This window comes from Pongo abelii, chromosome X (assembly GCF_028885655.2).
Source record: "Pongo abelii isolate AG06213 chromosome X, NHGRI_mPonAbe1-v2.0_pri, whole genome shotgun sequence".
In the NCBI taxonomy this organism is placed as follows: Eukaryota; Metazoa; Chordata; class Mammalia; order Primates; family Hominidae; genus Pongo; species Pongo abelii.
The window spans coordinates 79,372,814-79,397,889 of NC_072008.2; the positions used below are offsets into that span (position 1 = coordinate 79,372,814).

A 25,076-nucleotide genomic window follows, 5' to 3' on the forward strand; every position below is an offset into this window, starting at 1 on the left:
CCCTGACCCGGCGCGCTTCCTGGGGAACAAACTCTCCCTTACCCTCAGCGGGGCTGGGGCCTCAGTCTGCGACATACAGTGGGACTCCCATGTCTGCATGCCTGAGGTGGGCGGAAGGGGGCGGTGGGTGCTGGGAAGACATCCGTCCGCTTGCAGCTCAGCTGAGTCTCCAGCACCTGAAAAGCCGCCGCCGAGGCCTGAGGGACCAGCTCAGCCGAGATATCGGGGGCGGGGCAGCCCAAGCCCAAACTGACGGCTGGACCCGACTCCAACTCGTCCCTCCCCAGTCCGGGACAGAGAGTCGGGAGGAGCTTGAACTGAGCTTCGGCTCCCGACTGGGCCTGGGCCCGGGCCCGGCCCCCACTGGTGCCACCTCCCTCCCTTCCTGGCCCGGCTCCTGGCCCACACTCGGCCCTGGCCCGGCCCAGACCGGGCCCTCTGCGGCTCCTCCGGGCTCCAGGTTGGCGCAAACAAAGCCCTGATTGACTGCCCGGAGGGGCGGGCCTCGCTGCATGGCCGCCTCCTCCCCTCCCAGGCCGCCAGGGATTTGCCGGGAAGGGCGGGGGCAGGGGGAGACTCCCGGGGGTGCGCAGGACCGCGGGGGGCCGAGTCCTCGGGCTCGAGAAGATTGTGTCCACCCGCTGTCCGAGGCCCAGGCCGTCCCCTCGGGTCGTCCTCCTCAAGTCCAAGGAGGGACATGGGAGCTCCTGAGGGCAGGGTGGGGTTCCTCGCGGGCCAGCTGTCGTCCTAGGGTCCCCGGGGCCACCTCAGTTGCGGGCTGCTTGTGAGGAAGGAGGGAATGGGAGCAAAGAACAGGAGGGGTCTTCCCGAGGCTCGGGGTTGATCAATGTCGGTTCTAGAGCCTGCGGGGAAAAGAGGGCAGGAGAACAGGATAGTTTGTGCTCCCTTTTTTCCATTTTAACTTTTCCTCTAACGGGCATCCGGGCAAGAACAGGGTTCAGTAGTTTGGGAAGGGAGCTGGGGGAGGCAGTGGCGGCTGGAGTAGGTAGGCGAGTAAAAGGAGGAGGAAGGGCTGGAGAGAAGAGCGAGGCTGTAGCGGCTGCCTGTTGAGGGAGGAAGAGGTGGGGGGTGTGGAGGAGGGGGAGGAGAGAGAGATGACATGGGGAGAGGAGGAGGGGGGTTGGACGTGGGAGGGGGAGGAGAGGGCTCGAGGGACCGTCTGTCGCGGGACGGGCTGGCCAGCTGGGGCGCGGAGCCTGGAGGAGGAGGCAGCGGCAGCGGCAGCGGCAGCAGCAGCCCTCCGAGCAGCAGCAGCTGCAGCAGCAGAAACAAGTACCAGCCACACAGCGGCTCCTCTGGCCCAAGCAGCCACAGTCCCCCCGCCGCGATGGCGCTGCAAAGCCAGGCGAGCGAGGAAGCAAAGGGGCCCTGGCAGGAGGCAGACCAGGAACAGCAGGAGCCGGTGGGTAGCCCAGAGCCGGAGCCTGAGCCGGAGCCTGAGCCCGAGCCCGTGCCAGTGCCCCCGCCCGAGCCCCAGCCGGAGCCCCAGCCCCTACCGGACCCCGCACCCCTGCCGGAGCTGGAGTTCGAGTCCGAGCGGGTGCACGAACCCGAGCCCACGCCTACGGTAGAGACCCGCGGCACCGCGCGCGGTTTCCAGCCTCCCGAAGGTGGCTTCGGCTGGGTGGTGGTGTTCGCTGCCACCTGGTGCAACGGCTCCATCTTCGGCATCCATAACTCTGTCGGGATCCTCTACTCCATGCTGCTAGAGGAGGAAAAGGAAAAAAATCGCCAAGTGGAGTTCCAAGCAGGTGAGTGGCCCCGCACGCCCCACTTGGCATTTTGGGCAAGGGTGGCCGCTCCCGCTGCCACCGACCCCATACCTCCCGGTCCGAGGCGCCGCTCCAACGCGCCTCTCCGACTCCTCCCCTTACCCCTTACCCCTTGCCCCTTGCCCCTTTCCCGTGGCTCTCTTAGGGCGCGGGTTGCGGGGCTTTGGGCAGCCTCGACTGGGGAGACTAGGTGCAAGGCGTCCCGGGGGTACGAACTGGGACATTCATTGATCCTTGGCAAGCAATGGACTTTTTTTTGCCCTGGGACAAATCTAAATGCACCTTTCGGGTTTAAGGTACCTTTGCCCGTGTGTGCTGGGGGAAAATATTTGCAAGACTTTTTTTTTTTTTTTTTTTTTTTTTTTTTGGAGGTGGGGAGAAGTCATGAGGAGAGGAGAGAGTTGAGAGGCGGGGCGGGCTCTGAGAGAAGCACTGTACCGCCGATCTCCGCAGCAGCCCCCTGGTTCCTTTGGGGAAGCGGAGGTGTTTTCTGTTAAAAACACTTTAGGAATCCTGATGACTATGAGCGAAGAGTCAAACACATGGCAGGCGTGCGTGTCTGCAGGAGAGAAAGGGAGGGAGGGAGTTAGAGTCGGGGTGTGAGTGCGTCTCTGGCCGCCGCCGTTACGGCCCAGCTGGGCCCGGCAGTCCTCTGCCGCCCCGCGCGAGTGAATGGATCTCCGTGCCCTATGAGCCGAGCCCCAAAGCAGGCGGGGAGGCGGTCTCCGCAGTCTCCTGCCAGAGAGGCGTGAGGCCGCAGGCAGGCTGGGCCCTGCTGCTCACTCCGCACCGCCCCCAACCTCAGCCCTGCCTTCCCGGGCACCCCGCGCTTCTCTGCTACCGGTGGGGTGCCTCGTTCGGCCTACAGCCTTAATGCCAGACCCGCCACTCCAGCTTTCGCCTGGAGCTGACTTGATCTCAGACAGAGTTGGGGGGCATAGCCCTCGCTCTCCAGGCCAGTGGACGCAAGACCCCAGGCGTGTGCGCTCTTCTCATTGAGGCCGCCTGTGAGCTGGGAGAAGTCAGAGGAACCATCTCGCTTTCCCAGCAAAGCCGCAGGGGAAATCCCTCAGCAGTTCTGGTGAGGGATTCAGACGAAGACGGGGGATTGGGATGCCCTCTCTGGCAAGGCTTGCTCTCTCTCGTGGCTCCTCAGGACAGCTCGACTCTTGCCACCAGACCCAAGTTCACAACTGAGAATATGTGGCTTTTCGCAGTGTTGCCCTGGGACTGAGGAGTTCCCTCCTCTCGCCAACCTCCAACCCCCACATATTTCTGCTGCCATTTGAGGGGACCTGGGAATTATTAAGTGAACATAGAAACCTTGAATTCTGGAGTGTCCACCTGTGGATTCCCTGGGCCCTCTCCCACCAATTTCAACCGAGGACTTGTGGTTTTAGTTTGCAGCTTTGCTGGACTTCCCTGGCAGAAGGGGCTTTGGGGATCTTGGTGTCTCAGACCTTGTGATCCATTGGAGCAGCAGCAGTGTGCAGGCCCCATTGAAGATAGTGCGTCAGTGGCTGTCAAAGGAAGCCTCTTGACTACCCAGGCCCACTGTGATGCTGCAGTGGAGGGGTCCTGGGACAGTGTTGAGCAACTTCTGCGGGGAAGATGGCTGCCACAGTCACCCCTGCGACCACCTTTTTCCCTGCTTTGATGAAGTTCAAGGGCTCCTGGGAAAGCAGGCAGTGTAGGGACTCATGCTGTTGCCAAGGTTACCTCCAAGGGCACCTGCTGAGCATTGCCCTGTGGTTGAAGGCAGGCTGTTGGCCTTCAGGATCAGTGAGTGGCAAAGTCTGAGTGAACCTTGATGATAAGCAGTAGAGGCTAGGCTGAAGCTAGGCTCTGGCATTTATATGGTGTGAGGAGGCCTAGAGCTGTGATCTTAGGAGTGTATAATAAAACTTGGAAAAACCACTATTTTACCAGGAAGAGGCTCACTGCTGGGGAACAGACTTCAAAGTAGGTGATCATAGGGGACTCAGGGGGAGGGCTGGCTGGGACTTTCCGGTCAAGACCTCACAGTGCAGCTAGAGGGTGGGGGTGGTGGTGGGGGGTGCAGTGGGCTATGCAGAGGTGTGGCTAGTGGATACTCTGACACAGACCAGGTTCACTGAGGGGCTGAGGTCACTGGTTTAAATTATAGTGAGTATAGGTCAGGAAGAAACAGAAAGGAATTTGGTATGTCCCTAGGGTCTCAGAATACTTTGGCTTGGGTCCTTGCTGTGGTGTATCTTGAACTCACTGACATTATTTTTGATACTAGAGGTTCTCAGGGACACCACAGTTTTTATTTTGGAAAAGTCAGGAACACCCTACCACCACATTATGGAGCTCCTAGAAAATCTCATCCTCAGTACTACCTTTCTTGAGCCCTTCAACTTTCCCAAGCAACCATTCAGATCCTGAGATTCTGAATGTCTTTGCCTGCAGACACTTTCTGCTGTTTACTCAAAATTTCCCAGCCATCTGTGCCACAGCACTGGTGTCTCAAAGGGATAGAAGAAGCTAATAGAAGTTTGTATCATTTTTATCAGCCAGTATTTGTCTAATAGCCAATCTGGGAGAAACAGAATGTACACCCCCACGCTCAAGGAATTTGGTGCATTGTCCATTTTTATTAATATCTGACATGACTTCCATCTCTAAGAGTCTATGAATTTGGTGTTTGGAGGCACCTCGTAACCCAATTTCTCTTTGACTAGGCCTAATATCTTCACAGACCTAAAGCTGTGTTGATTGGCTTAATGGGTGGAAGGTCCTGCAGATGATTGGGATTGTTGTGAGGAAGCCCCACAGAAAGGTAGTTTTTTATACTTTATTGGAGATGGGATCTTGCTCTGTTGCCCAGGTTGGAGTGCAGTGGCACAGTCATATTTCACGACACCCTCAAACTCCTGGGCACAAGCAATCCTCCCACCTGAGCCTCTCAAGTAGCTAGAACTACAGGCATGCGCCACCACACCTGGCTAATTTTTATTTATTTATTTATTTTTTTAAAAACAGACTTTTGCTATGTTGCCCAGGCTGGTCTCAAACTCCTGTCCTCGAGCAGTCCTACTGCCTCAGCCTCCCAAGTAGCTGGGAAGAAAGGTAGTTTTGATGTTTGAGGAACAGCTCCACATCAGAGTGCCTCTGGGCATGGGAAAAAGCCACAGAAGTTAGAAGGGATATGGGATTCAGGCCTTACTAGAGCATGCAATGTACAGTTTTTGTGGACCCTTTGATGTATACAGTTTTGTGATGTCACCAGCTGTATATCTTATCCCCTCTCTTCACCAGTTTTGGAGGAAAGCCAACTTTCCCTGGGTCCTAGGCTTGGGTGGATTGGCAGGCAAAAGGTTCCTGAGAGGGAGGCAAGTGATCAAAGTCTGGTTTAGTGAAAAAAGGGAGAAGATCAGGAGGGAAATGAGCCTGTATTTCTTGCCAAGATCATGGGAAATTTGGGAGTTCCCCAACCCAGACCAAACAGCAGACAGGACAGGAGGCAACCAGGCAATTCTGTGGAAAGTAAAGGCTGAAGCATAGCTTCCTGGGGTGGTAGGGAAGCCTTTTGGAGGAAAGAGGGTAAAGAGAAGCAAGACACCATTGATTGTAGGCCCCAGCTCAATATTGGGACCCTAAGTGAGTTGGACCTGCAATAGGGTTAGGGTTGGGAGTTCAGAGGACAAGGCAGAACAAGCCAGAGTTGCTAACATTGGCTCTATGCTTAAGTCTTTTTAAAAGTACTCCAGAGTAAAACTTGACTGCCGGTCCACCATTGAGCCATAAAATATGGAAGGCATTTTTTTTTACTGGGCAGTTTATAAGCATGGTCCTTGTAAGCTCCCAAGGCGGGTCAAGGCTGAGGCTCTCATCACCAGAGAAAGGGACAATGGTCAGGAAGGTTCACTACTAGGCACAAGATAGTTCAGGCTGATGGTCCACTCTGATGGAAACAGAATTTTCTAGGCATGGGGAAGAATGATACACTCTGCCTTTGGGTGAACCAAGAGTCCCAAGGTTGGGTGGGGCCAAGTAGAGTAGGCTCTTTCTCCTTCTCACCTTAGGGGTTTTCATTGCTTGGTTCAGTGTCTCACTGGACTGTAACACTAAATTGCTGACTTCAGGAGCAAAGTATACTTTGAGCAAATCTTCCAGTCTCTTGACTTCAGCTGAAGGCTCTTGACTACTGTCCAGCAGAGCTAGATCAGGTTGGCTTAGCGCCTGCTGTGGTGCTTCAAGCCACACAGCCCTTGGCCAGGCATCTCTCAAGTCATTCCCCTACCCCCTTTCCAATCAAACGGGATCTTGAACTATGACCATGACTGATACTGAAAGGGATGAGAATAAGAGGTTGGGTCATTTGGAGGCCAACCAGGAGGATGCTTGTTTGAGTTGGCGTAGCTGGTTGAGGCTGGATGCCTGGATCACTGTCCAGTGGCCTCAAATGCTCATTCTAAGTCTAAAAAAGCAAGACCCAGGGCCAAATCTGGACTCCCCAAAGCTGGCAGTCTCAGTGATAACCAGCTAGGCAGTAACTGTGACTTAGACAACTTGTGCCCCTAACTTATTCTGTGACTTTGGACAGGCACTTCACCTCTCTGTATGTCAGTTTATCTATCTATAAAATGAGAGGGTTTTACTAAATAAACTTTCTAGCCCTACCATTCTATCCTTCTAAAATTATGTGATATCTTATTCTTTACTATTCATATGTCATACATTTTGACTCGTTTAAGTAAATAAAAGTTTGTTAAGCTGCCTGAATGACAGTGAGGATGGGTTGGGAGAAGATTGGGAAAGCAAGGAAAAGCCATATATACATCATTTCCCCACGTCATTTGTATTTAAAGACTATGGGACTGCCCATGGGTATAGATGTGTTTAGAAATTACCCACTCCTTTTTACCCAGTATGTAAGGGCAACCCTGCATGTGGAGCTGCTTCTTCCAGAGTGTCCTGATTGGTATAGAGCTGAGTCTCCAAGAGAACTCCCTCGATTTGGCAGGCAAGCAGGGTGGGTCTGTATGCTGCTGTTTTCCAGCATTTGAACCTGTTCCTCAAAAGTATTAAATTATAAACATTTCCTCAAGCCTCAGTTTGGACCCGCTTCTGAAATTTAATTTCCCACAGCACAGTCTTATTTCTCAGAAATGCATAGTCAGTGTGACCTTGGTTTGCTGTTACTTCCAGCTAGCAGAGGAAACGGATTCCTAAATGAGGTTCCCTTCAGAGGTCTTCAAACAGGGTGTTTTGATAGCTGCCTCAGGGCCACTGCCTGGATCCTGCTGTGGTGGGGTTGGGGAGGGTTGCTACCGTGATCCTGGAGAAGGCCCATTAGATGTCCACAATCCCTGGTCAACTGCAGCGTCAGGGCTTAGCTGAGAGTGTGCCTACAGAAGTAGTAGGCACAGAGCTCTCTTTCCTTTTCCTTGGAAGTCATTGACAGTATTGCCTCCAGCCCATGAGGAGTAAACAAGTATCTGGACTGTCAACATTTGTAGAAGTATATAAAGGATGCCATCTCAACCTTTTGAGCAGACCAGTTTCCCAGGAAGATGCACTGCTTTTCCCACCAGCCTCATTTTATGGTTTTGTTGCATTTTGAAAAGATAAAAACTATTCTTTTCAGATTGTGTGAACGACGGAGTGGGATTTCCTGTCTTGAAAGGAGTTGTCTCACTTGAGATTGAATGAATGAACCCTAGAGAAAAGGCTTTGTTCTACACATATACACACGTGCACATGCGCGTGCACGCATGCACACACAGGCGCGCGTGCACACACAGGCGCGCGTGCACACACAGACGCGCGTACACACACACACACACCCATACCCTAAACCCTAAGCCATAGATTATGAATATTCCATCTGAAATAAGTCATTTCCCATCTGTTCATGGAATTAGGTGTACCAGAGGCTTCTGTAAAGATTATGCTATACTAGTGCAAAGGAACCAGTCTAAGAAGCTTGCTAGGCGAGGGTGATGAAAAGAGTATGGCCAGCCTGGGTTGTACCTCTTGAGCTGGACCCATTTGCAACTCCCCAGCAGTGGGGCTGGGAAACTTTATTGCAAGTTTCTTTCTCCCTTCATCCTCCTGTATCTCTCCCAGTATTCAAAGATTACTGGGAAGCGGGTTTAGGCAACCCCAGCTCTCTCTGGCTTTAGGGGTGACAGAAGACTAAACCTAGAGAGATTTCATCACCTGCCTGAAGTTGGGTGCTGTGGTAGATAATGTGAAACCGCTTGACACCTCCTTGTGGATGGGGAATGTGGCCTGTTTGGGTGGCTTGAGGAAGTGCAGCCTCTTCACCCTAGGAATCTCACCCTCTTTTATCCTTTACTTTGCTCCAGTTTCCAGCATTGGTGGGAGAAGGGATGAAATTGGCTGTCCTAATCACATATTTTCTCAGCGTCTCCTACTTTCACAGTGCATTTTTTATCACATTTGCTATATGTGCCATACCCTTTTTTCCCAGTATTGTTCCCTCTCTTCTTTTTCTTCCTACTGCTCAGTTAGAGGAACAACTGGAGTTTGGGATGTTGTATAGGCCCAACTCCTGCCAGACTCACAGGCCCACTCCTACACATCCTACAGAGGCCTCCCTTCCCCCTTTCCCCTTCCTTTCCTCTCTTACTTTCCACTTTCTGGGTGAAGGGTGACTTTCGATGGAGCACTCAAGAGTGTGGAAGCCATCACCTCTGGATTTTTGCATTAAGATAGCTGCTATGACACCCTTTTTGTCACTTCTACACCTCTTTCCATAGCCCTAATAACCCAGCTCAGAAGACAGTATTGTAGAAAGTCTTACTCAATAATATTCAACAAATGTCCTTGTTACTTGTATTCCTTTCTTTTCAAATCCTGACTATCATTGTCCCCCATCTCCTGGGCCAGCTGAACTTCCAGAGATTTCATATTGGTTTTTGGTAGCTTCCGTGTTTCTGGTTCATTCTATTTTGAGCCACTGACATCTATTTTCTTGCCAAAACTGCTGCACAATTAGTTGTAGAGGGGTCAGAGAAGGGAGAAGACAGACACTTAAGTCCTAACTAGAGTCAAAAGTGCCTTTACAGGAAGATTGCTCCAGCCCAGGAGGTTGAGGCTACAGTGAGCCATTATCACACCACTGCACCTGTCTCAAAAACAAAAAGAAAGAAAAAGAAAAAAGTAGGCCAGGCCCAGTGGCTCAAGCCTCTAATCCCAGCATTTTCGGAGGCTGAGGCAGGAGGAACACTTGAGCCCAGGAGTTTGAGGCCAGCCTGGGCAACATAGGGATACCCCGTCTCTACAAAAAAAATTTTTAAAAACTAGGCTGGCATAGTGGCACATGCCTGTGGTCACAGGTACTTGGAAGGCTGAGATATTAGGATCTCTTGAGCCAAGGCGGTTGACGTTGCAATGAGCCATGATCATACCACTGCACTCCAGCCTGGGTGACAAGTGAGACCCTGTCTCAAAAAAAAAAAGTGCCTTCAGGGAGGGTGGAGGTGGGGGAGTGAAGCTCCCAGTTTAGTTACTCTTCTGCTTTTACACGGCTGAAGGGGAAAAGAAAGGGAAATGTTGCCAAACAAGCAATGCCCACACCATCTTTTTCCTCAACTTAACCCATGGATCTCCTCACCCACCCGCTTATCCAGACTGGAAGGATATATGCATGCACTCATGTGTCCAGACCTATGTGTATGTGTGTACAGCAGGGTGTGTGATGTCTGTTCAAGCCAATTAGCACAGTTACTTAGAACATGGTGCTTATGAGACTGAGGTCACAGGTTCAGTGACTTGTTCAGGTCACTGAGCTTCTCACAAAGAAAAGAGCTCTTCCTTTGTTCACGGCCCATGTCCCTTGTGTGGAGCTGTCACTAATGCTAGGGGAGACCAGGTAGAAGAATAGAGATGACTTCTCATAAGCCTTCCCTGCTACTGGGGAAAAAAATGTGAAGCACACAGCCTAATGATGGCTGCTCTGCTGCATTCCACGGTGGAGTTTCGTTGACATTTACCTCCTTACATCTGCCTAATACGCACCCTAATAAGTATAATAATAGTGGTGGTAGTAATAGTAATAATAATTGCCAACATTTATTTTACATTTAGCAATTAAGTCTGTGTGAGGCACTATACTAAGCGCTTTACATGTATCAACTCATTTTAATTCTCAACAACCTTATGAGGTAGGTACCATTATTTCCTCTATTTCACAGATGAAGAGAAGCACACAAATTAAGTAACTTGCTCAAACTCATAGCAGATAATGGCTGAGCCAGGATTTGGACCCAGACAGTCTGAGTTTAGAACTCCTGATTTTAGACCTCACCTAAGACCTAGTGAAGGTGTAGGGGGCAACTACCAGGGGAGTTGCAGTTTTTCATTCCTGTACCTTCCGGCATCCTTACGACTCAAGGATAAAAAGAGATGACCAAGAAGTGGTTAATAAATCAAAAGATTGATAGTCTCATGATACATGGCATACTCTTCTAACTACGCATTTTACTCTACCCAGGTCTGTATGCAAAGGGTCATAATTCTTGAGTCCAAAAGGTCCATAGAAACTTTCTCTTCAAAATGCAAATCAAAACCGCAATGAGATACCATCTCACACCAGTCAGAATGGCTATTATTAAAAAGTAAAAAAATAACAAGTACTGGTAAGGTTGTATAGAAAAAGGAACACTTATACACTGTTGGTGGAAATGTGAATTAGTTCAGCTGGAAACGGTTTGGAGTTTGTTGTTGTTGTTGTTGTTTTGAGACAGCATCTCACTGTTACCCAGGCTGGAGTGCACTGGCACGATCGTGGCTCATTGCAGCCTTGACCTCCCAGACTCAAGGGATCTTCCCACCTCGGCCTCCCAAGTTGCTGGGACTACAGGTGCACATGACCACACCCAGCTAATTTTTGTATTTTTTGTAGAGATGGGGTTTCTTCATGTTGCCCAGGCTGATCTCGAACTCTTGGACTCAAGCCATTGGCCCTCCTTGGCCTCCCAAAGTGCTGGGATTACAGGCGTGTGGCAGTGCACCCAGCCTCAGTTTGGAGATTTCTCAAAGAATTTAAAATAGAACTACCGTTTGACCCAGCAATCCCATTATTGGGTACATAGCCAAAGGAAAACAAATCATTCTACCAAAAATGACACATGCTTGTGTATGTTCATTGCAGCACTATTTACAGTAGCAAAGACATGGAATCAACCTAGGTGCTCATTGATGGTGGATCAGATAAACCAAATGTGGTAGATATACACCATGAAATATTATGCAGTCATAAAAAGAATGAAATTATGTCCTTTGCAACAACATGGATACAACATGGATGCAGCCAGAGACCATTATCCTAAGCGAATTAACAAACAGAAAACCAAAAACCACATGTTCTCACTTATAAGTGAGAGCTAAACATTGAGTATACATGGACATAAAGATGGGAACAATAGACACTGGAGACTACTAGATGGGGAAGGGTGGGAAGGGGATGAGAATTTACAAACTACCCATCAGGTACCATACTCACTAGCTGGGTGACAGGATCATCGTACACCAAACCTCAGCAACATGCAACCTGTACATGTACACCTGAAACTAAAATAAAAGTTGAAAAAGAAACTGTCTCTTCTTAGTTCTTTAGCCCTGAACAAGTCACATAACTTTCTGGGCTTCAGTATTCTTATCTACAAAATAAGACAAACAGTATCTACTTTAATAAGACTATGAAGGGTCAAATGAAAGTGTGAGTATGCGAAAGATCTTTGTAAATTATGAAGCGGTTGTTATTATTATTATTATCCTTTTCCAGCCTCTAAAAAGAGAGTCCCCATCCATTTCTCTAAATGTTTCTCTAAGTATTTCCTCCCCGTCTCCCACCTTCCCACTCCATCTTTTCCATCTACCCACTGTGTTCTTCTGCAGTTTGACCTCTGTGTCCTGTAGCTAAATACTAGCTGTGTTTTCTTTGTTCCTCAGTTCTCTGAGAGCCCAGGGAGAGGAGGGGCCAGATCCTAGGTCATATACATTCAAGGAAGCAAGGCATGTTGAAATATTTACAGCACTTGGCAGGAGCTCACAAACCTCCCTACAAGTCAAGGACTGAGTTTTTTTAGTAGGAGTTGCTACGGGTTGGGGGCAGATGGTGGGGTGGAGTTAGGGTGTCACTTCCTCCCGAGGGTCTCTCACAGAGCCTCTGTTCTCCTGCAGGTAACGAAGAATAAGGAAAGGGATATTTAGGGTCAGAAGGTCTGGGCTAGGGGACATCAAGCATAGAAGGAGCTTTGCTCCTTTGTATTCAGCTTTGGAGTGGGCCAGTTTCCTTGTGTTCTGAACAGGATAGCCCCAGAAAACAGAGGCCACAGGATTGTGGCCTTCACAAAGAAGGATTGCAAAAGCAGTTTTGATTAAGCATTTCAATGGCCACTAAGGGAGTTTTCATTAAGACCAGCTAGTAGGCAAATCAGAACAAAAAATGTTTTGCTTTTTTGTTGCAAACAACAAAACAAAATTCCTAAACCCTTCTTTAAGACTAAGATTTCAAATATACTAGGACTCACCATATTGATTTTCAGTAATTTAAATGCCTTCTGATCTGGAAGGCATTTTGGAAATCACATAATCTTACTCCCTCTGGTTCCCATCTTAAGGTGAAAAACTGAGACCTGGAAAGATGTGACTTTAATCAGCATTGTGAGTAGACGCTTATAGTGGAGGTTGGTTTGTCAGAGGACTGGAGAATAAGGGGTAGGCTGCTGTCACATTAGGTGTTCCCCAGCTCAATCACTGGCATTCTTCTCCCCTTTCTCTCTCCCTGAACTTTTCAAAGTCAATCCCCAGGCACTACTTTGTGGAAAGAGATGGAGACAAAATTCAAAAGGTGTGATGGTGAAAAGTCTCTTTCCCACTCCTATCTCCCAGCCACCCTGTTTCCCTCCCTAAAGGCCACCAGTGTTATCTGTTGTGTCCCTTCAGAGATACTCTGTATATGTACAAGCAATTGTGTGTGTGCACGTGTGTGTGTGTGTATACCCTACCCTTAACACTTTCAACTTTTACTATAGATTAAAGAGCACACAGGCCAGGCATGGTGGCTCACACCTGTAATCCCAGCACTTTGAGAGGCCGAGGTGGGTGGATCACTTGAGGTCAGGAGTTCAAGACCAGCCTGGCCAAAATGGTGAAATCCCGTCTCTACCAAAAATATAAAAATTAGCTGGGTGCAGTGGTGTGCACCTATAATCCCAGCTACTTGGGAGGCTGAGGCAGGAGAATTGCTTGAACCCAGGAAGCGGAGGCTGCAGTGAGCCAAGACTGTGCCACTGCACTCCAGCCTTGGCAACACAGCGAGACTCTGTCTCAAAAAAAAAAAAAAAAAAAAAGGTACCCGTGCAGATTTCTTACGTGGGTAAATTTTGTGGCGCTGAGGCATGGGGTCTTAATGATCCTATCACCCAAGCCGTAAGCATGGTACCCAACAAGTGGTCCTTCAGCCCATGCACCCCTCCCTCCCCTGTCTAGTGATCCCCAATGTCGATTGTTCCCATCTTTATGATCATGTGTATTCAATGTTTAGCTCCCACTTATAAGAACATGTGGTATGCCCTACTTGTAAAGTACAAATGGTAGGCTACCATCCACCTTATCCTCCACTTTGCTTTTCATACTTCGAACTATATCTTGGTACATTAAGTTCATAAAGTCTTCATTTTTTTAAAATGATTGAACCATATTCCCTTTTATGGCCGTATCACAATCTATTTAATCAACACCTTACATTCAGACTGCTACTAACCTTTGACTATGGGGCTTTAGTGTCAAACAGTGCTAGATTCAGATTACTTTCCACATGACTTGCCTTGACAAAGTTTTAAAGCTTCTTGGAGCCTGAGTTTTCTCATACATAAAATAAGTATAATAATACCACCTGTCATTGCTGGTGTGGAGATTAAATGAGATGAGGCGTGTAAAACATCTAGCATACAGCCTGGCACGTACTAAGTGTTCAATAAGTGTTTGTGCTCTCCCTGCTTACGAGCCCTCCCTATACCTTCCACCTCCAATTCAATTAATATTGGTTGAATTCAAGTCAATAGGTCTTTGACCTATGTTAGACTGGACCTTGGATGCACCAGAGAAGGAAAAGGGTCCCTCAAAAAGTGTATGATTCCTTTGAGAAGACATAACACACCAAACAACTACAGTTGTGCTAAGTAGTTTTAAAAAAAGTGTGTATATTACATTGAATGCAATTTTCGTGTGGTGATGTAGAAAAAGAGAAATGATTGTGAGGGCAGGAGGAATCAAGGCCCTGATAGAATTGGAATTTGAAATAGGGTTTAGCTAAGTGGAGGATTGGGCAGTGGCAGAGTGGGGGCTGAGAATTGGACAGTTGGGCTGTTTCTTGGATTCTGGGTCTTTGCCCTCTGGCAGCCTGGTGAGTCACTGTTCCCCATTAGGCCTTACCCAGCAGGTGGGGTGGAGGGGCAGGAGGAGAGGAAAATACTGAGGACATTTGGGGAGAAGGACACGGGGAGGGGGAATGTTTGGGCACTGGGCCACAGAATGAGGTGCCTACAGATGGTTTGTGGCACAGCCCACTCAGCCCCCACCACCTGCTCTTCCATGTCAGCCGCCCAAGTGCATTTCTAGGAGGTCCAAGGAAAAGAAGAGCATAAGTAGCAGCAGCCCTCAACCCCTCACTCTGTGTCCCAAACAGGTCCCCAGATCCCATAAGCCCTAGGAGAGGGAAGAATATTGAATGATAATAATCCCCTGTGTGTGTGGGCATTGTAGTTTACATCTTAGTTTTCTTTTTTTTTTTTTGAGACAGAGTCTCGCTCTGTCACCCAGGCTGGAGTGCAGTGGCGCAATCTCGGCTTCTCGGCTCACTGCAACCTCCGCCTCCCAGGTTCAAGTGATTCTCCTGCCTCAGCCTCCCAAATAGCCAGGATTACAGGCACATGCCACCATGCCCAGCTAATTTTTGTATTTTTTTTTAGTAGAGACGGGGTTTCACCATGTTGGTCAGGCTGGTCTTGAACTCCTGACCTTGTGATCCGCCCGCCTCAGCCTCCCAAAGTGCTGAGATTACAGGCGTGAGCCACCGCGCCCAGCCCTACATCTTAGTTTACATTGATACTTGCAACAGAGGCAGTTATGAAATAAAATACCCAGTTGAATTTCATCATGTGCCAATATCTTTGGTCACATCAAGTGCTATGTTGGGAGTTTCTGGGAAATGAAAAGTCAACGTGGTTTGTATTACTTAGGGAAAAGTTCACTGCAGTGAAGGACTGTATAGAGATTCATATTCCCACTTTACAGTTGCAGAAAACGGACAGCATTTTCATTGAGGGCAAGTGAGTGCCCTGAGGTAATACATTTAATATTTAGCAGATTAAGCCCAGGAGTTGGAGGCTGCAGTGAGTTCTAATGATGCCACTGCACCCTAGCCTGGACAAAAGAGCAAGATCCCATCTCTAATATATATGTATATGCATATATATATATTTTATATATATATATATATAATATATATATATATTTAGTGGATCTGGGACTACAACCGAGGCCTCCCAATTCCATGTTCTATAGGGGAAGAAATGTAGAAGCTACCTGAAAGGTGGAATAAAAATTTTCCTAAACTTAGTAGCAGCTTAAAGTTTAAGTGTATGGGTAAGAAGCACTATAGTATGAAGAAACAAAGAACTGAGAGTCTAAAAGTTCAGGGGCTCATGAAAGGAAGGATCTGGACATAAATAATGCCTGCTGGCTGGGATCAAGAAAGAGCACTGGACTAACAGTGAGGAGACCTGGGTTCTGGTTCTGGCTCTGTTACTGGCTGTCTTTCTGACCCTGCCAAGTCCCTTCCCCTTTCTCAATTTCAAATTTCTCCACTTATGCATTGAGAAAGTTGAACTTCCCAGAGACTTAATGACACTTAGAACCAATGGTATCTGTAAACCAAGGAGGCTTTGGGAACTTCCTGACAAGGAGCTGAGGGTGATGGAGAGTGGTGAGGTTGTGAGTGGAAGAGAACTTCTCTGATGAAAATGGAAAACAGATCCTCTCAAATTTGAGCAAAGGTGAGTTTTGGAAAGGGTATCTATCTCATAGTCTCTATCCTATATCCTTGGAGAATTCTATCCAAGAGAGGGGAAAAAGAAAGTGTGTGTGTGTGTGTGTGTGCACGCACGCACAAGTGAGCAAGAATCTCAATGCGAAGCTAATATTTGGTAGGACAGATTGTAATATGCTGAGTCAATATCTCTGGAAATCTCTTTAATAATCTCCACTTTAAGATCACTTTTCTAAGACGTTGGTTTTACTTTTAAAAAGGGGTTTGTGCCTTATGGGTAAGATACTATTGAAAGTCCCCGTTTCATGGAGCCCACTTGAGTGAGCCACACTGTCTGCATTAATCCTGGCTCCACCATTCACTAGCTGTATGTTGTGGTAAGGCACTTAAACTCTCTGTGCCTCTATTTCCTCATTTGTAACAGGAAGATAGCAAGAGTACATACCATGTAGGGTTGTTAAATGAGTTGATATCTATGTCTATATATGTATCTCTAGCTAGCTAGCTTAGAACAGTGCCTGGCATATGCAAAGTACTATGTAAATGTTTCCTATTCTTATTATCTACTGAGTAGACTACAGCTCATGCATCTATACAGCTGGGTTTCAGAGAGCAAGTATGACCCCCAAGTGAACCCAAAGGAGCTCAGTATTACCCAGTCAGAAATTTAGGGAGTTAGGGGTTGCTTATCAAGGTACCTTCTAGGCTGTTCTGATGTTGGCCACACCTAGGACCAGATTAAGACCTTCAGAGGTTCTAAATACTGGTTTACTGATGGCCAAATTCGGAAATAATTAAATCTACGTTTTTCTCATTTGATGGTGGTCCTGCTTCACTGGTGCCCTAAGCTCATGCTCATCCATTTATTGGATAATCCTGTACTGGCCACGCCAGCCTGTATGCTCCTCCCTATGCTCTGGAGGGAACCAATGACTAAGAGGGGGCTACACATTCACAAAGAACAGTTTTGAACCCAAGCTGCTCCATCCACAGTGGGGTGCCCTGTGTCCCAGCTTCTGAGAGCTTAACCTGCCAAGCCTCGTGACCTCCTTGCCGGTTGGGACCTCCCATCCTGTTACTTGGAAGGATGGTTTATCTTCTGGGGCCAGGGGAAGAGAAGGACAAATGCCTGGAAGTCCAAATAAGTCCCCCTGCAGGAAGCTCTAAACATTAGCAAGTTAAAGTTGTAGTGACAAGATCAGATGACTGAGCATGATCATGATACAGAAGAGGAATGTGTGAGGCTCTTTTGCCTCCACATGACGAGGAGATCAAGCTCCTTCCCTGAGCCCTAACTTGTTCAAGGACTTCAGGTCAGTGTTCCCGGAAAACTTGGAGTCACTATCAGTATCTTCATTACCCTACACATCTTGGCCAGGTTCTAACCATCCAAATGGTGAACAGCACAGTTTTATGTTCCAAGAGCCAGTGTTTTTTGCCTTACCCTAGATATTTTGCCTATAGAAAAACTAGCCAAAAGCAAGGTTTCCTTAGATCTCCCGGCCAAACAGCTGCAGGGACCTGGTGGCCTGGATAAGGGAGGTCAGCAGGACTCCAGACAGGTTTATTTGCTGCCTTCCTCACAGAATATCTCAAACATGGAAAGCTCAGGTGAAACCGGTCAGACCAGATGTTGAGAGCCTGCAGCTTTTAGGAAGAGAAGATAGATAGATCCACAGGCAGCCAGAAGAGAGAATAGGGAGGTAAAAAACCTATTGTTCCAGCTCCTAATCACAGGACCCCCACCCTCATCACACACCTATGGGCTCCAGCGTATCACTTGCTCAAGAAGGCAATGGCTCATCTGTGTCCCATGAGTGGATCTGGTTATTATATCCAGGTAAGACCACCCAACCTAAAGGCTACTTTCCAGGCCATAGCTCAACAGAGACTAACATTTGCCTTGAGGCTCTCTTTTTAAAAATGGAATCTGTTTTTAGCACTAAAGGAAAAGATAGCCTTGGAGTGGGAAGTCATAAAGAAGACCCCAAAGTTCAACTCTCCTTTGCCTCGCTTTTCCACATGCTTTGTGGTATAGGGTAAGGCACAGGATCTTATAACAGACAGACCAGTGTTAGAGTCCTGGATTTGCCATTTACCTGATCTACAATCTTGACCAAGCCTGAGCTTCACTTCCTATCTGTAAAAAAGGGGTAGTGGGAGCATCATAATCCCTACCTCACAGTCTTACGATAAGGTTCAAATGGAAAGATGGATGTGAAAGCCCTTTGAAAACAGCTTTGAATTATCATCATGATTACCACATACATAAGTTTATCTATAGACTTGCACATGTGCTTATGCATGTATAGCCAGATTGATATACCACCCATGATGCACACATGTATAAGCAACCACTTATATGTACAAAACTACACATACATCTGACCTTAAACCTGAACTCATGACATAGACAATTAAAAGTGCATACACATACACATTTATCCACATGGATATACTTTCTCCTTCTCTCACACATATACACCCACACAAGCAAATGTATATGTATCTCTGTAAGTGTGTGCATGCATATGTGTGTACATCTACAGCCTCATAGCTGTACAGGTGAGCATACCATACCCTTCAGCTTCTCCCTAGATAATCCAGTTTTCCAGGGGTCTGACAAAGGCCCTGTTTGTAAATTCCTCCACTTGATACTGATAATGTCCCTTTTGCCCTTGCTGAGGCTTCTTCTCTGTCTCCACCTTGTTTGCAGAGTAGCACAGCTGCTGCAAAAATTCAAGCTGCAGTATGTGACATACACATGTCTGGAGAACAGGGATCCTTGTCCAGTTGCTCTTTGAATAGCACTACGACTCTAGCCTGCACAGCATATTTATAGCCATGTTTGCAAAGAGCTGACAGCATTTTCAGACTTTTTTCAAAACGTAGTTAATCCAGCCACAAAAATAGTTACTGGCCCACATGCCCCAAAGCTAAAAGAAATTGGGCAGCATGCCTAATGAAAATTAGTCACAGAGCCTAAATGAAGTTGAAGTTGAATCAAGCTCTCTCTCTCATTCTCTCTCTCTCTCTCTGGCTTGCTCACTCCTTTCTTTCTTTCTTTCTTTCTTTCTTTCTTTCTTTCTTTCTTTCTTTCTTTCTTTCTTTCTTTCTTTCTTCTTTCTTTCATTCTTTCTTCTCTCTTTCACTCTCCCTCCCTTCCTTCCTTCCTTTCTTCCTTTCTTTCTTTTTTTTTGAGACAGGGCCTCACTCTGTTGCCCAGGCTGGAGTGCAGAGGTGTGATCATGGTTCACTGCAGCCTTGATCACCTGGGCTCGGGTGATTCTTCCACCTCAGCCTCCTTGTGTAGCTGGGACTACAGACATGCACCACCAGGCCTGTTTTGTTTGTGTGTGTGTATATGTGTGTGTGTTGGTTTGGGCAGTAGAGAGTAGGGCAGGGAGATTATTCAGCCTTTTCAGCCTTGGTACTGGAGATTGTTTACTCTGAATATAAATTCCTTTTTTTTTTTTTTTTTTTTTTTGCTGCTGTACATAAATATGTAATGGAGCTCTTAGCCAAGTGTGTTTATTTCCTGGTCAACTTCAGAAGAGAAGAGAGAGAGAGAGTCAATTGTGGTGTGTGGTTTTGTGTATTGTGTGTATGTGTTTGTGTCAAAGCTGTGAAAGTATGTATGTGTGTGAGTGGGATTGTAAGTATATCCAACTGTGTGTAACTATGGGCATGAATGTAGATGTGGATGTGTGTGGACGTGAACATGGATGTGGTAAGAATAAATGAGGGTGTGTGTTTGTGTGGGTTTGTGTGTGTGTGTGTGTGTGTGTGTGCACACGCATGCATGAGCATGGATAGGGTAGAGTCAGGTCTGACCTCTGGTTCACTGAGTTGTGAACTCCTTAACTTTCAAAGAGCAATCACATAGACAACCACTTCATTTTACATGTGAGGAAAAAGGCATGTGTAATGAGACCTACACACTTTGTATTTTTTGAGAGGGAGTCTGTCTCTGTCGCCCAGGCTGGAGTGCAGTGGCGCCATCTCGGCTCACTGCAAGCTCCGCCTCCTGGATTTTTTTTTTTTTTTAGACGGAGTCTGTCTCTGTCGCCCAGGCTAGAGTGCAGTGGCACGATCTCGGCTCACTGCAAGCTCCGCCTCCCTGGTTCACGCCATTCTCCTGCCTCAGCCTCCCAAATAGCTGGGATTACAGGCGTCCGCCACCATGCCCGGCTAATTTTTGTATTTTTAGTAGAGACGGGGTTTCACCTTGTTGGCCAGGCTGGTCTCGAACTCCTGACCTCAAGGTAATCCACCTGCCTTGGCCTCCCAAAGTGCTGGGAATACAGGCATGAGCCACCGCACCAGGCAGGGACCTACACACTTTTACAATTTGCTTGACAGTGATTGAGAGTATACTAGCAGCAGTCACAATAATCCTGATTGGGAACCAGCTGCTAATCCATGCATTGGAATAAAAGCCCAGTATTTATTTAAGGTTTCTGCAAACAATGGGTGCTTGTCAAGGTGGGGTGAGGGAGCTGCCTAAGAGTAAGCTTGAGGTGTCGTAGGCCTAGACTTGAGCAGAAGGAGATTTGACAAATGGCTGATCCACTAGGCCTGTCTCCCTGAATGACCATGTCCAGCAGTGGAAACTTTCCAGGGCTTTGAATATGTTCAACTCCCCACCTCACCAACACCACCACCTAGAGATGTGGTTTGTCTTGGAGACAAACCTTGATCTCTATTAGAGATCCACTAGAGGCCTTCACAGGATGCAGGCCAGACATAAGCTGAAAGTGTCCCCAGACTGGGCAATAAGACACAGGAAAGCCTCCCCCTCACCCCCAGTCTCTGATCTTCCTGTACCTGCCCTTATCACTTCAGGTTCTGGGGCAGGGGAAATGGCTAGAGATGCCCCAGGAGTGTCAGGGCTGGCTGTTGAAATGGGAATTTGCAGCCGGGTGCCATGACTCATGCCTGTAATCTCAGCACTTTGGGAGGCCAAGGCGGGCGGATCACCTGAGGTTGGGAGTTGAAGACCAGCCTGACCAACATGGAGAAACCCCGTCTCTACTAAAAACACAAAATTAGCCAGACGTGGTGGAGCATTCCTGTAATCCCAGCTACTCGGGAGGCTGAGGCAGGAGAATCGCTTGAACCCAGGAGGCAGAGGTTGCCATGAGCCGAGATCATGCCATTGCACTCCAGCCTGAGCAGCAAGAGTGAAACTCCGTCTCAAAAAAAAAAAAAAAAGAAATGAGAATTTGTGCCCCCAGGAGAAGGGTGGGTGGCAGCCATTAGCCTCATTAGCGTTGGCCGAGGAATTGGTCATGCAAGTTAGGGTAGCCCATTGCTAATGAAGCTAAAATCCAAAACCACTGTTCATTTCTCATCTGAACAAATTCATCTTGCTTGAACCTCTGTTTAGGCTGTACCCATTTGTCTGACCAGTCACACAAAAGATGAGACAAAAGAGTGTGGGGTGCTGCAGCATAGCTCTGAGAAAACAGTCCAGGTCTCATGTCCTAGTGATATACCAGTTCAGTTTCAGCCAATATTTATTGAGCATTTCCTATGTACCTAATATGATGTTAGACTTTTACATGTATTAATTATTTCATTGAATCCTTACAATAGCCCTGTGAAGTAGGATTAGTCCCATTAAGACACTCCAAGAGGGCCAGGCGCAGTGGCTCACACCTGTAATCCCAGCACTTTGGGAGGCCAAGGCGGGTGGATCATGAGGTCAGGAGTTCGAGACCAGCCTGGCCAATATGGTGAAAGCCCGTCTCTACTAAAAATACAAAAACATTAGCCAGGCGTGGTGGCACACGCCTGTAGTCCCAGCTATTCGGGAGGCTGAGGCAGGAGAATCACTTGAACCCAGGAGGCGGAGGTGGCAGTGAGCTGAGATTGTGCCACTGCACTCCATCCTGGGCAATAGAGGGAGACTTCGTCAAAAAAAAAAAGACACTCCAAGAAGTGAAGTGGCTTGCTCAAAGTAAAACAGCTAGGAGTGGGGAAGTGAGAATTCAGTCTTAACTCTGCTTGACTAAAAGAAATTATTGAGAGCCTACTGCATGCTAGATATTATGCTAAAATGTTTCCATGGATTGTCTCACTTAGGCCTCAAAATAGCTTTATGAGGGGATATTCCTCCTTTTTTTTTTTTCACACATTAGAGTATTGAGGAACAGAAATGTTAAGTGACTCATCCAAGGTCAAGTGCTAGTATTCACAGTAGATCCAGGATTCAAATACAGACCTGTGACTCTCAAGCCTAGGGTCATCTCTTCCCTGCTCCTCTGTGGATATCTGATTCCATATCTAGATGATTCCTAAGGCCCCTTCGAGCTTTGACATTCCAGAGGTCAGCAACTCTATGGTAATCCCTCCCCATGAACTCAAGCAGCCTTGGGTCCCTTGGCTGTAACCTGCCATTCTCTCCTCCCCACTAGGCTCTCTCCATGTGTGGTGCAGAAAAAGAGCGGGTGAATGACCCCCAGTCAGCTCGGGCTGAGTTGGCCCGGGGCTCTGACTCAGCTGCCTCACTCCTGGCCCCAGGTCTCAGGTGAGGTACTTTCTGTAACAGTATCCAGAAAGTGCTCTGGGTTCTAGGCCTGGGCCCTGTAACTCTCTCCCTCCTGAGAAAAACAGGAAATATCTACTTAAATTGGCAAATAAGAAATTCCTGCAAGATGGGCCCAGGGAAGCCACTCCATTCATTGTGTGATTGTGCCTGTGTTTGTGTGCATCCTTCTCTGAGTGCATGATAGAGCTAGGAGGAGTTGCAGACAGAGGCTAAACTTGATTCTGCATTGTCCACAGCCCTCCTGGGTGGGCTGAGATGAATATTTCCTTCCCTGCCCGCCCCATCATACCTTTTCCTCTTGGAAGCTGCTGATGGATTTTCTATCCCCTTCTGCATCTTGAGCAGAAGAGGAAGGCAGTTTGGCTCACAGAGTAATATTATCCAGAGTCTGGTACCAGGTGTGTATGTGTGTGCATGTGTGTCTGGGGGCAGGGGCAGGAGGAGGTGGTGGTATTAGGCTGGCTCCAGCAGAGCACTGCTCAGGGTCTGGAATAAGCTAAGTTGCTTGTGGAGGCAACATCTGAGGGAAAGGAGTTTCCCTGGGAGACCCCTGAGTAGCACTTAGAAAATTAATACGGGGAAGCGGCTGTGGTTCAGATAAAAAAACCACTCATTCTTTATCCTCTCTCATCCTCATGCTCTCTGTATTCCCTCTCCATACTGCCTCCCTCTTCAACCCTGGCTGTCCTGGCACCATATCCTGCCCCTGACTCCTCTACCCTTGTTATTTGTTACAGGGGAAGGAGCATGCCACAGGGAATCCGAAAGCTTGGATTCTACCACTATCTGCAAATTTTACCACTATCTCCCTCCCTCCCTGACTTTGGGAAAGGTGCTTTACTGCCCTGAACCTCAGTTCTCTCATTTGTAAAGACCAGCCTGTTTTTTAAAGTTTGACACAGGGTTAAGTGGGAAAAATATATAGAAAAAACATCTAGGAGATTTCTGTTGCTTGTTTTGAAGATCAAATGAGAGAATGACCTGGAAATACTTGGTGAGCCCTAAAGTACTGTTCAAAAAGGAGGAGTTGTTATTGTTAATATTCCCTGCTGCCTGACTGCCCTTCCGTATACACAATAATGCAAATTTGCCCAGCCTAGCTTATGTCCTGTCCGCCTCCACTGTTTGCTGTAAAGACGAGGTGATCATCTGCTTCTGTAATGTCTATGTCCATGACAGAGAATCACACAGGATTCTCACAGGGTCCTCTTTCCTCTTCCATGGAAAAACGTAGCTGGGCTTTTCTGAACAGAAAGGCCTTGTCATCACACCCACAGGAGCAGTGACAACCTCAAATCAATGCAAACCGTAAGAGAGATCTATTTGGGAAGATGTAGCTTGTCTCTGGATATTATTATTAGCCCATTATTGCAGATAAGGAAATTGAGGCGCAGAGAAGAGAAGTAAAGGGCACATAAATAATAAGTGGCAAGTTCTAAGTTGCGTGTGTGTGTGTGTGTGTGTGTTTGCACATGTGTGCATGCATTGAGGTGGGTAGGAAGTTTTTCTGGAAGCATATGAGAGGCAAGGGATCTGGATTCGCTATTAAGATAACCATCAGTCTCCACGAATCAAATAAAACCAGGCAGCAAGCCTAATAAAAATTAGGCAATGGATCAAAAAGATACTGACTGTGCACTACCTTTCTGCCTCCTTCTCTATTCGGCTTGTATTCCTGCAAGAAGACTTATTTCATTTCACTATATATAGCACATTTTGCTAGATGCTATGATAGGAGTGGGTCAAGGGGAGATAGAGAACGATGTCTCATGTCTGTATGTCTTATGTCTGTATGAACAGACATACATACACTCATGCCATACTTGAATCAAGGTAGACCATGACAGATCTACCTTGATTATAAACCACTATATCTCTCCTTATGAAGCATTATACTCAATTGTTAGCTCTTACTGTTAGAGCTAACAATTGAGTATAATGCTTCATAAGGAGAGATATAGTGATTCTATCACCTAACACAATGCACTATACATAGTCAGTGCTTGATAACTTTGTATTGAAATGAAATGAGGGCCAGGAGTGGGAGAACATGAGCATGTTTTGGGGAAGGCATTGTGGGCAAGAGGGGCCAAGTGGTTCATGCCTCTCACTCTAGGCATGCTGGGCAAAGCCAGGATCCACTGCTGACTTCTCAGGCCTTATTTGCAAGGCTGCTTTAAAGGTGCTTTGTGTTTGGGTTTGTTTTCCGACGTCATTGTTCTTAGCAACCAAGGTCAGATTTTTAGCTTTTCCTTTGACTGCTAACCATGCCCCTCTGCCTAAGAAATCCCACAGGAAGCCCCCAAGCTTCACTTTGCTTCTAGACACCTGGCAAATGACTCTCCCACTTCCTTGCCCTGTCCACAGACTCTGATTCTAGTTGCGGGGGCCAAGATTTTTTTGCCCCCTCCTCTTCCCCGGGACCAATCAGGTTTCTGAACTCCAGGGTAGAGCCACACTCTCACTGATCCTCTGTCCAAGTCTAGAATTCCCAAAGCATGGTCTGCCTCATCTGTGCTCCAGGTGCAACTGGGCAGGATAAATTTCTCACACATTGGTCCTGTCCTTCCCTGGGAAGCCTGGCTTTCCCACTCCCACTTACCTAAGTCAATTCTCTGCTTTAAGACTGGGCGCGGTTGCTCACATGTGTAATCCTAGGACTTTGGGAGGCTGAGGGTTG

The 25,076-nt window shown here is 47.6% G+C and overlaps 1 protein-coding gene across 1 annotated transcript in view; it reads left to right on the plus strand.

Annotated features, from left to right (window-relative positions):
* Window positions 1–245: 245 nt before the first annotated feature.
* The window catches only part of SLC16A2 (solute carrier family 16 member 2), a 110,353-nt gene continuing 85,522 nt past the window's right edge, over window positions 246–25,076 (plus strand). The window contains exon 1 of the mRNA XM_002831815.6: window positions 246–1,772. Coding sequence (XP_002831861.3) covers window positions 1,121–1,772 — 652 coding nt within the window. The 5' untranslated portion in view covers window positions 246–1,120. The remainder of the gene's footprint in view (window positions 1,773–25,076) is intronic.